The sequence below is a fragment of the Lutjanus erythropterus genome, chromosome 1 (genome assembly GCF_056507025.1).
Source record: "Lutjanus erythropterus isolate fLutEry1 chromosome 1, fLutEry1.hap2, whole genome shotgun sequence".
Classification (NCBI taxonomy): Eukaryota; Metazoa; Chordata; class Actinopteri; order Lutjaniformes; family Lutjanidae; genus Lutjanus; species Lutjanus erythropterus.
In genome coordinates, this window is record NC_139317.1 from 3,142,685 (window position 1) to 3,154,943 (window position 12,259).

The following is a 12,259-nucleotide window of genomic DNA, read 5'->3' on the forward strand; positions in this document are numbered from 1 at the left end:
CAACTAATTTCCGCTCCGAGAGGAGGAGGAGGAGGAGGAGAAGAAGAAGAAGAAGAAGAAGAAGAAGAAGAAGATTCTGCTGTCAGCGTCGTCTGTCCCATTAAAACTCACACAACTGAAAGAAATTCTCTCTCCATTCTTCTCTGAATTTTATTGGTAGTTTGCAAACAAATGGTTATGTTTCCAGTTCACACCCTCTACTTCTTCTACTCTGTTTATTAACGTAACTTTGCGTCACCCAGTTTGTTCTTTTCAGACCAGTTTATGGAGACACACCTAACAGACTGGTTTCACAGCAGACATTTTTTCATGTCCTAACAGGAAACTCACAGGTGTATTAATGAGCGGTTGCAGGAAGTCCTGCTATTGTGACTGTAATGGAACTGAGCCGCTGTTACTAATATTTAGTCCACCTGTGTTTTTCCCACTGTGACGAGTCAAATGTGTACAGTGCAGTCAGTCCTTTTACATTTCATTCAGCTTTTTTGCAAGTTTTTTTCAACAGCACTAAACATACCTGTTCACTCTTTTCTGACAGACTATCCGTTGCAGTGAGTAAAGATGATCCTGGCACACGTCTCTTCTGGATGTTTTCCTCTTTATGTTATTTATAGCTCTCATTATATCGGCCACCAGACTCCTTTGGCAAAAACTGTCACAGTCCTGCGTGCCCAGTTACCCACTCAGTGCTTTTCCATTCAACCTGTCTGCGCTCCACTCTGCCTGCCAGCCACTCCCACCTCGTCACTCAGCTCCTTTCACCTGCTCCTGCAGCTGCTTCTCATCTCCAATCAAGCCGGTATTTAATCCGCTGCTTCTCAGTCACTGGCTGCCAGATTGTTCTTCTCTTTCTCCGTGCACGACTCTCCAGCACTCGTTCTCGGTCTGTTTACTCGTTGCCTCTGACTTACCTGCCTCGTCTGAATCCTGGAAATCGCCACTCTCCGCCTGGTCATGACCTCCTTCTTCTCGCTCTCTGCTGGTGTGTCCATCTGGATTTTTCACTTTCTTTGTTATGAATTCATTACGTCCTCGACAGCATCTCCTGCAAGCTCCTATACGGTACTATTGCACACCACTGAACTTTGCAGTGTGTTTTGAGTGTGCGTTGCTCGCCCTGAGCTCTCCTGCTCCCCGGTTCGGCTCACTCATCCGGAGCCTCCAGGTCTGCCTTGAGCCACAGCAGATCCTGGACCACAAGATTGAACTGAAGTGTGTTACCACATGCTCCTTATACCGGTTTCTGTTAAAGCCTCCAATAAAGGTCATTGCCAACAATACTTCTTGTACTGTTTTGCTGTGTTTGGGTCCAGAATACACCCGTTACAAAAACATTTTACCTGGCAGCAGTAGTCCAGCGACTCCTGTGTTCTTTTATGTAAAATTACTGTTTTTGTCAAAGGAGTTCGGTTGCTTTGGAGAGAGTGATATTTCTCTTATGTTACGGTGGTTTCCTGACGCAATAGATTTTTGAGTTTTCTTAACTTCTGTCTACTGTTGTTGACTTAACTAGGGTTTACAAGAGTTCTGCCTTCAGTGCCATTTATTTCTACCTTCAACAAATACAGATATTCTTGTTTAACAAACTCACAATTCTAAGTTCAGAATTGTTCACTTTGCCTTCATAAAATTAAATAGAATGACAGCTGAAAATTAGTTGAAACTTTGTTATAGTTATTATGCATATGTGAATGCATACTGTTCTCATTCCTTTTCTAGTGAAAAACAAAACACACACTGACCTGCTGAGGCAAACATTATTCCAAGAATCACAAACTTGCTTTACCCACAACTTTGGCCACAAGGTCAGTTCATTCAGGATGCTGTGACTGCAAGTCAAAAATCCTTGTTACACTGACTGAACAAACAATAGAGATGTTCGTTATCCAGTCAAGTTTTTGTTAGCAGCAAGTGGCAAAGATTCAGATTAATCTGAAAACTTTAATGAGATCAACAATAACTAGTTATAATTTTTAAAGGGATAGTTCATCCAAACTTATTTAACTTACTTTTGCACATAACTACAGCTAATGTTGTTTCATGGCGTGGAAAAGAACTGCTTGTGTCTTCTATTCAGCTCTCCTTAGAGGGATAGTTATCACTCAATATCTACTCACCCCTGTGCTGTGCTCACCCCAGTTCACAAAACACTCCGGAGCTTCAGCGGAAAACAGCGTTGCAGCCAAATCCAGTATAATTCAAGTGAATGGTGACCAGTTTTAAAATGTGAAAAAAGAACACAAAAAACCCACAGAATGTCTCCATACTGCTCGTGTGGTGGAATCCAAGTGTCCGTAAGCCGCAACATTTACACCATGTTTCTAGCCTAAATGTCAGCTGTAGCCTCTCAGACCTGATCCTCGTGCACACGCCTGAAGCAGGAACACAGGCTCTCACCCAAGTTGCGCGGCTGCAGCAAAGAAATGATGTTCCTCTTCTATGTCCAAGTCCTCGGACATTTTCTTCTTTGTTGAAAGTTTGCGAGTCACTATTTCTGCGCAGATCTCTCTCTGTTGTCTGAGTCGATTCCAGGTAGCATGTAAACACAGATGTGAAGGTATCGTGAGATCTCGTGTATCTCATGTCGTGCCGCCGGCGCTGGTCGGGTTTAGTTTTTTTAGTCCACAAAACTCTGCTGGAGTTTCACAGGAAAACAGTGCTGCAGAATCTCCTGAACAATGGAAGTGAATGGTGACCAGTTTGCAAATGTAAATAAACAACAGAATAAAAACATAAAAAGCCTCCATACTGCTCGTCTCCTAAAGCCTCAACATGCCAAGTTGATTAAAAAAATGTTATTTGCACCGTGTTTTCAGCCTGAATCTTCAGCTCTTTAGCTTGGAGCCACGTCCTCGTGCACACTGTCTGAAACTGTTCACCATTCACTTTCATTGTTTGGGGGATTTAATGATGAACAGTTCTTCAGTTTTGACAGTACGTCGTCTAATCTTATAGTACCTTTTAATTTTTCATTTCATACATTTTTCTGTCTGTGTGAAAACTCAAAGTAATACTCATCACACTAAAGCATATTTCCCTCTGGTGAAATACAGCAGTCCTGTTCTGCTCTCAGCTTCTGCTGTATTTCTAAGGAAATGTAAAGCTTTCAGTATTACAGGCAGAGCCTCAGTCTCTCCTCCAGTAGTATAAATCTTTACTCAGTGTGCGGTGCCAAGTCCATGTGGCTGCGAGGATTCCTGTCCTAATGCACGAAAAAAGCTGTAAAATGTTAACACACTGCCACTATAAATTTAGAGAGGACGACCCCTCTGTGGCTAAAGCACCATAAAACCGAGGCTGGTCCACCTCCTGTACCTACTGTCCCTTCTTTACGTCCCTGCTCACATACATGCCTGCAACTTTTAAAACTCAGCATTTCACTTTCTGTGCACTATGCTAATTTTAAATACTTCTCATAGCCTTAAAACACAGCTGTGCATTGCATGTGTGCAGGAAGTGAAACTAAAGAGTCATTCTCCCTCGTTAATGTGACGTTCGTTTGTTACCGTGCACGTGCGTTTGTGCGACTGAAGTTGACTGTTTGTGTTCTGGAGGAATCGGTTGCACAGGCAGTGCAGCAGCGTGTCTGTGATGGAGGAGCCGAAGTCTCCGAGCTGTCAGCCCGTCTTCTCCCAGCACAATCCCTACCTGATGTACGATGCAGTATTCATTCTGCGATACACGAGTGATCCGCACAAAATGAGTTGGAGGGGATGTTACATGAAGTTCAGCCTCTCACTTTGTTCCACAGATGATAGTGAAGCTGTGTTTGCTTGGATTTTCCACTCCATTAAGCAGTGTGTGTTTTCTTTGTATCCTGAGGTTTTATCTTTCCTCCGGGGGGGTCATGAAGACACCTGAATGGTGTTTGACAAGTGCATCTAAAGCCATGTTTCTACCCAAGAACTTTGGTTCCAACAACTGCTTTTCATGAGATGGGTTAAACTGCCATTTTTATAGTTTTTTATGTTTGAGCTGTGGGGCTGTGTATGTTTGTGTACTAATTATAACATAAGAAGAGGTGTGAGTGTTCTGCCTTCACAATTCCACAATGTCACAGTGTCTGGTCACGAGTGGCTGCAATCTGAACATTTATTGTTGTTAAATAAATGAGATCCAGCCTGCAAAAGAGATTCTGGCTCTCAGCGATATCTGATTTTAAAAAGTATTAATAAGTGAGCTTTTGATGGGAATGTTTTTGTGATTTTATGACTGTGGAAAGATAACAGGACATGAGAGGAGACAGAGATGCGGAGTGACATTTAAAGGCATCATATGTAACATTTAACATTAAAATGTCTAGAAATGTGTATTTTTTTCCTTTTTTTGGGTTAAACTGCTGCTTAATTATAATTTCACAAAATATTACATCCTCTATTTTTTTTTACACATTATGGTAGAATTCAGCACCGTAGATAAGATGTTATCATCACATCATACCAAAAATACTGCAGCAAACCCTAATCCCAAATGTTTCCAACAATGTTCAAGCCCACAGAAATCCATAACTTTAGGTAACGGTGAGTTTTGTTTGGCTTCCTGTCAGTGGCATCATATCACCTTTACAGCCTCTGGTTGTTATAACGTCCAGAGAAATATGGGAAACATCAGATGATGTGTGAGTGAGTGAGGAAGGAAGTCTGACATGACTAAACATAACGTGAATAATACATTACCCACATGATTTCTGCCTGAGTCATGTCAGGTAGATTTTCGTCAGCGATGGTGGTTGTTAAACAGTGAAGACGACAACTCCCATGATCCCTTGCTACTTCAAGACATTGTTAATGTTTTAAGTCAGAAATCAGAAAACAGATCAGTTTAGTTCAGTGTGGTGCTGAACTTGAAAAAAAAGGAACGAGTAGTCGAATCTTCATGTTGAACAGCTAAATCTACTTGTGCAAACCACAATTATCACAATAAACAAGTTTTTTTTCTCAAGATAATGAAATAAATAACCAGTGATCTCAGATAACAGTTGCAAGTCTCGCCGTCCTCAGCTCTCACAAGACGGAGACACTAGAAAGACTTTACTTTAGACGTAACAGTGATAAAAACATCTATAGACATGTTACATAAATCCTGTCAGTGTGTTGTAGTTGTACTGTAAATGCCCAGGTTGTACTGTGTATGACATTAAATATTATAAAAGCACACATAAGGCATTATAAATACATAAATAAATAACATTATACAGCATTAAAGAGGAGAATATTCTCTAAAGAAAATCTCAAAATGCTCTTTATGATGCAATGACATAATAACTGGGAATGAAAAAGTCAAGTTTATATTATTGAAAGTTATTCTGACGTGGTTTAAAGTTTAACGTGTTTCTCTTTGAAGTCAGTTGGAGTGACGTTTACACATTCACTTTTAGGTTTTAATTGTGATACAGAGAGACGTATGTGTGTGTGTGTGTGTGTGTGTGTGTGTGTGTGTGTGTGTGTGTGCCCCTGCATTTCCTCTCTTTACTCTGTCTTTGTTTTTGTCTGTCTCTCCGTCTTGTCTTCCTCCGGTCTCTGTTTGTTGTTTTTCTCTTGATTTTTCCTCTTTGTCTCTTTACTTTTCCTCCTCTTCCTCCAGTCGTGGCCACCTCTGGCCTCTGAGCTAATCGCCGAACAAGATAATGACACGTCGGCGCGGAGGAAACGCTGCATCGTTTATTATTCTGTGATAGAGTCGTTTGTTCTGAACCTTCAGATAGTGTGTGGCAGCTCTCAACTGTAAGGTCGTGTCATGATGAAATATTACACCAGGTGGAAAAGCTTAAGGTGAAAATGAGGATGTCAGCGCCGCCTTATCTGTTTGCTGTATGAGGATGATAAGTACGAGGATGATAACATGTCTTACACACTGTCAGGAGACAGTTCACTTGATTTTTCTAAGGTCGGTAAAATCATAAATATTATCAGACGCTCACAATTTGTGCCCCTGATAGATGAATCTGTGCCTCATTCAGATATTAATTTGTCAAACATTTGAAGCTCGGGCCCCGAGGGGGGGGTGAGGGGTGAACATGACAAATGGGGAACTTTCTCCATGTGCACTCTGAAAGCCTTTGTAACCTGAATCCATTATTTTTGTGTCCTTTTTGCAATTTTTTTTCTCTGAAATACTTCTGTACAGCACCGGATATGTTTTTCCTGCCAAAAATCCTGAGTCTGGAAATACTGGAATCACACACAGGTTTAGGTTTCAGAGGCACCAGCGACTTATTATTTATAAATGTTAAAATAAATCTAGCAAAAATCCCATTGTAGTGGTAGTTTAAAGAAGAATTTAAATGCTATGAATCTGTGACCTGTTAATCATTGTTGGGAGTAACCAGTTACTGTAATTTCATTATTTTAATGCTGACTAGACATTTTAATTAATGAATTCTTCAAATTAAATAATACAAGAACAATCAATAATATTTAAATGAGCTTGTTACTTTTGTCTGGGGTTGTGCAATTAATCACTGTTGCATTAAATAGAGTAAGTCCAGAAACCAGAAACCAGAAACAAGTTGCAGTTTTTTGAAAAAGGAAAAATGAGGTACTGTAGTGCTGCAGAGACGTCCTCGCCTAAAAGTCTAGTTGATAATCACAATTTTAATATTTTTTTTGTTTTTTCAGTGAACATGAAAATTTTCTACTCGCAGTATGACTTTTTTACCAAATCATGCAGCTCTACTTTTGTCTGATGTGAAAATGGTGGACAGCTGCAGAGGACAGCAGACAAACGCAGCCTTTTCTTTGTTTTCTTTTCCACTATTTTTTTCCAGATTTTTCAGTGAAACTGAACAAATGTGAGCTTGATTTTATCTTGGTGATTGTTTGTATTGCATTAATAAGAGCATCAAAGTAGACATTTAAAAGTAATGCAAAAGTTACTTTTCCTAGTAAGTAATTACTTTAATATGCAGTAGTTGTAAAAGTATTTCAGTTACTATAGAAGTAACTATAACTATTTATTAAATTTCAGTAACTTGTACAACATTCACACATCACTAATCCAGTCTTAAACCGAGCTGATTATCCTGAGCCGACTAAGAAATTACTTGGACTTTAAAACTGCACAGTTAATGTATAAAACTTTTTTTTAAACCCATAACATACAGAGGAGCTGCAGGTGCTTTTTTCATCCCTGAGTCCTGTCTGCAGGTATTCCTCTGAGGCTGCACACTGTACCCTGACAACCTCTATCAATAAATCAGGGCAGACCAGGGGCAAAATGCAGGGCAAAAAAAAAAGTTCATCGAAAACTTGGTGCACCTGGTTAAGTTTATTGCTGCGACTGCATGATAATAACTGAATAATATTTTGCTGTTTCAAGATAACGAGATAATCACCTCATTATCACAAGAAAAAAGTTTGTGTCCTCTTGTTCCTCGTAGTTTTCATCAGAGATCAGGATTTCTACTCCAGCATTAAGACCTGAGAAGTTATTTATGCCTCAACTTTACTGTTCAGTTCTGACTCTTCCTCAACACTCATGAGTGACTGAATCAGATGCTCATTTTCAAGTTCTCTACAATTATACCGTGATCTCAGGGAGGAGTGGATCACATGTAACAGGATTACAAAATATTTAACTATTCCTTTACAGTTACAGATAAAATGGATGTAATCAGATTACAGATACATTTGTTAGTAGGATTACAATAAAGAACGATTTACTATCATGCACGGTGCACACAGCTGCTAATTCATTATCATGGCCTGTGGTGGAAAAAAAAATGGACATTTTTTCTTTAAATCAATCGATCAATCAATGAATTGGGAACGGATGTACAAACTAATAAACAGGAAACATAAAACCCTTCGAGCTGCAATGATTCTTCTATTTTTAATCAACTATTAAATTATTCTGCATCTATTTTCAGTCATTTTTTAATCAAAAAAAGTCAAAATTCTCTGATTTCAGCTTCTTAAAGGAGAATATTATCTGGTTTCTTTACTCCTCTCTGACAGTAAACTGAATATCTTTGAGTTGTGGGCAAAGCAAGACATTTGAGACATTTCATCTTGGACTTGAATCAACATTTTTCTACATTTTCTGACATTTCAGAAGCTGGTCTCAGAAACTTTACAGAGCTTTAAACATGAGGTTATATTAATTTGTCGAAGCTTAAATTTTCAGTCACAAGACATTTGGTTCATTTCTGCCCTCAGGTCACACCTGAAGGGCACTTCAGCTCTAAACAGCAAGGACAAGTGGATTTTAGCTTCCAGCTATTTAAACTTCATATTTTCTTTTGAATACAAACACAGGAATTCTCATACTTTCTATTGAAATGTTGCTGTTTGTTTTGGTGGAGGAGAAAAACAAATGCTTAAAATAATTGCACAAAGATTCATTAAGAGAAGTTTTTGTTGCTCGGGGTGTGTTCCACCTATTAAAGTTTAGTGCTGAATCTGATTTTATTCAAATTTCCTTAACAACTTTATACCGTCTGTGTCATCCTGATGTAATTAACCTCGATAAAACACAACAAATGCAAAGAATTCGTAAGATTGCTAATTTGTTGCGCATTGTTTCTGGACAGTGGACGGGGCACGGAGCATCATCAGCTGCATATGATGAAGAATATATATATGAATTTACTCAAAGCTGAATCATTCAACTTAATTGCAGGATCATGTGGCATCACTTGCTCAAAGAAATGATATTTTTAGTTTATGTGAATTGTGTGAGATTGGGAGAAGTTTCACAATTAGACAGCTTTTTTTTAGGTAAGTAAATGTGCGAGTTGAATATATGATAAATGAATGAACATTCAGGAAAATAAAAAGAAATGATACAATATGGTTTTTACACATAAGACATCAAAGCATCAAACTTTGGAGAAAGTCTTGATTTGTGTGAAGAAAATATAACGAGCAGCTGCAATTTTCAGACTGTAATTTTTCTGCATTCATGAAGTAAGTGCATCCTGATGTTACAGCTGTAAATAAAAGACACACACACGTCCGGATTTGTTGCTGGATGATCAAACTGTTCGCAGTTTACAAAGTGAACTTGCTCGATTCAGACACTGGAGGTCAACCGGGTCTTGGTAATTTAATGTGTCAATCAGAGAAACTCAGATGTGTTTAAAGAAGAAGTTTGATATTAATCTTGATGACCTCTTCTTCTTCTTCCTCCTCTTCCTCCTCAGCGTTGTGTACTGAGGAGTGTGCCCACGGACGGTGTGTGTCCCCTGATACCTGCCAGTGTGAGCCCGGCTGGGGAGGACTGGACTGCTCCAGCGGTGAGTAAACATCACAGTCAGCACGATGGAAAGAAAAAGCCCTGATCTAAACAGATCATATGGAGCTCAAGTTTGACTTTGCTCTTCATCTTTTTCTAACATTTACATAAAACTGTGCACAGAGAGGTTCATCAAAACGCCTTTCACAGTGAACATTTAAGTGAACAGAAGTACCTCTAAATGCTACGAAGGTAAACTTGCTTGCTTACTACTTGCACACTCTGTTTGTTGATGTAAGAAACTTTTCTTTTGTGCAGTTTGTTCAGTGTTTGTATATGTAGCAGTCAAACGTTAACTTGCTTTGGTTCGTGCACTCTGTAAAAATCAAAACCTGCAGCTGGAGCTGAATTTTATTGGTGGTGACATAATGATCACAGCATAAAGATCAGAGATTGACATTTCAGAGGGACATCAAGTCATCTGACGTCAACCTTCTGTGGCGATAAAGAAAAGAGCACATTTTCACCGCCAAGGTCAGTCTGAAGGCTAATTTGTGCAGATAAATAATAATGAAAGTGAGATCATAAAAACATAAAAACTGAGCATAATCTCATAACATTATTTGACAAAAGGGTAGAAACTATGTTACACACACACAAATCCGTCTTGTGTGTATTCTTTAATAAAATAAGATCATGTCGGTGCAGACCTGAAGGCATCAGACAGGCTGTTCTCCAACTGAGGAGCACAAACACTTGATTCTCTTTCACCAGACTTTGATAGAATTCTTGGAATTTGGTTGGAATTTATTTTCCTGTGACCTGAGGAATCTGATCGATGAGCTGGAATCTTATCAGAAATGTAATCTGGAGCCCAGACCAAAGTGCAAAACCTTGAATCCAGTCCTGTAACACTGGGCTGACAGGAATACTTACCCAACCTTCCTCCCGTCTGTCTTAGCTCTCTCCTGTTTTTCCTGATCTGTGATTTTAATATCCTCTTGTCTTTTTCGTTCTCAAGACCTCTTTGTGTGACTGAAGAGCGTCAGGTCTACTGTTTCCACCCAAACAACAATACAATAACTACAAATGTTTCCAAAATGATCCAGCGATTAAACTCGTGCCAGTAACGTCCTCCTGAGCTGTGAAGTGGTGGAGGTGTGCGGAGAAGGGCGGGAACTGTTTGCATGTTCATGAATCCCTAAATACTAAATGAAGGTGAGATGTAGAGCTATATGTAAGACATTTTAACAAGGTATTTTATTTTATATTTGCTTAAAAAAAGACACATCAGACACAGTTTAATTCTTCTTGCAGAACTTTTTGTATTTTTTAAAGCATGACTGCAGGTGGACTTGAATGTGTCCATGCTCGTGCCTTGTCCTTTCTTGGAGAGAGAAATGGAGAAAAGAAAGGAATACTTTCAGATGTCATGGAAACAATTACCGCTTCTTACAGAAAGTTTTAAAGGAAAAGGCCACATTTTTTTATAAAAGCAGCCTAACTAACCTTCACACAGTCACTGGAACTCAGGAAACTATGAAACTTTTCTGGTGGAGGACCCTGAGATCCTCCCTGTTTTTGAGATCTCAAGGTTGGCAACCATGCCGACAGGAGACAGTTCCACCTGATTAAATTCCCAGAACCATCAACCATCTTGCTGTCAGGAGGATCGGTAGCATTTCTGGTATGTTTGCAGTTTTGGTCGGCTTTTGTTGCCTTGCAGTTTGAGCAGTTCCACAGTCTGATTTGCCACATGGCTGCTGTCAAGTCGTTGCTATTGTACTGCGGTACTTGACTGAGCTCTGTGCTGTGACAGAAATAAAACTAACCTTTGCTGCAGAAGTCTGCATCTTCTCAGAGGCTGTTTTCCATCTTTTTTTATTCTCGATTACCATTCATATTGGAATTGCACAATTTTTGTTCCCTTTCTTTTTGTATCAGCAATGTTAAGGATGGTCATCTTGTTCGAACAAACAGTTTTAGAATTGTCAACAGAAAAATATTGACCAGGGTTTTGTGTTTGCATTCAGCAAAAAAAAATTATACATCTTGGTTGTGCAGGCTGATGAAAACTTGTACTTTTAAAGGACCAGTGTCCAGTTTTACAAGATTCTTTTGACAGAATATGGCAGAATTGGAGTATAACATTCACAAGTATGCTTTCTTTAATAGTTAAAGATAATTTTTGTTAGCCTAGAATGAGCCCTTTATATCTACAGAGGAAGCAGGTTGTACCGCCATGTTTCTACAGTGGTATTTTGCTGGTTTCACAGCAGGTTCTCTGATGCACTAAGAAAAATAGAGAGTGACAAGGTGTTTAAAATCTGCAGAATCATTAGATGCCACTAAATCTACACACTGTTCCTTTAGCAATGTTACCACAGTGTGTGAGATTAAACTGAAAAAATGCATGTTGTTTTGCTTAAAGTCATCATTATGAAGTAAATGTTGATTGCAGAGTGTAATGGCTGTAGAATAATGACCCCATGAGCAGATTTTTTTTTCTATAAGCCTCACTTTCATTGCACAGTCCCGTCTGCCACTGGGCACAATATTTCCCGGGGAAATGAAGACTCAGTCACTTACTAAAGAATTTCTATCTGCTGTCACGTCTCCATTATAGACTAAATGAATGAATAAACTCACTCTTTCTCTCCCTGTATTTTCTTCTACTCTCCCCTCCACCCCGACACAAACCCCTGCTGTAGTTACCTGTTTACATGAAGAAATACTAAAACTATGGTATTTAATTCTCCATATAAATTTATGATGGCAAGTTCACTTTACGTCTTATTTCTTCTCTTTCATTTCCAAAGTGGTATTGATCATTTGTTCATGGAAATTTGGAAACAAATGCAGTCTGTCCTGTGTGGTTGGTAGTTCGTAGGCGCTGAAAAATGAAAAACAGGAGCTAAAAGTGTCTGTTACTGACTTCATCTCAGTACCATTAATGTTATTTTAAGTCGTTCGTGTTTTCAGACACACCAACTGTCTGCTACAAACCCCACACTGATTTAAGAGCGCTGGATCAAAGGGGCGTGGCCCGTCAGGTCACATGTTCACATAATGTGTAGCAGGTGGA

At 39.2% G+C, this 12,259-nt stretch overlaps 1 protein-coding gene across 4 annotated transcripts in view; it reads left to right on the plus strand.

The window, feature by feature from the left end:
- LOC146332482 (multiple epidermal growth factor-like domains protein 11) overlaps positions 1–12,259 on the plus strand; it is a 220,523-nt gene that overhangs the window by 79,571 nt on the left and 128,693 nt on the right. For all 4 annotated transcript variants that reach the window (XM_084720356.1, XM_084720274.1, XM_084720427.1 and 1 more), the window contains exon 6: positions 9,143–9,235. In XM_084720356.1, the coding sequence (XP_084576482.1) occupies positions 9,143–9,235 (93 nt within the window). The remainder of the gene's footprint in view (positions 1–9,142; positions 9,236–12,259) is intronic.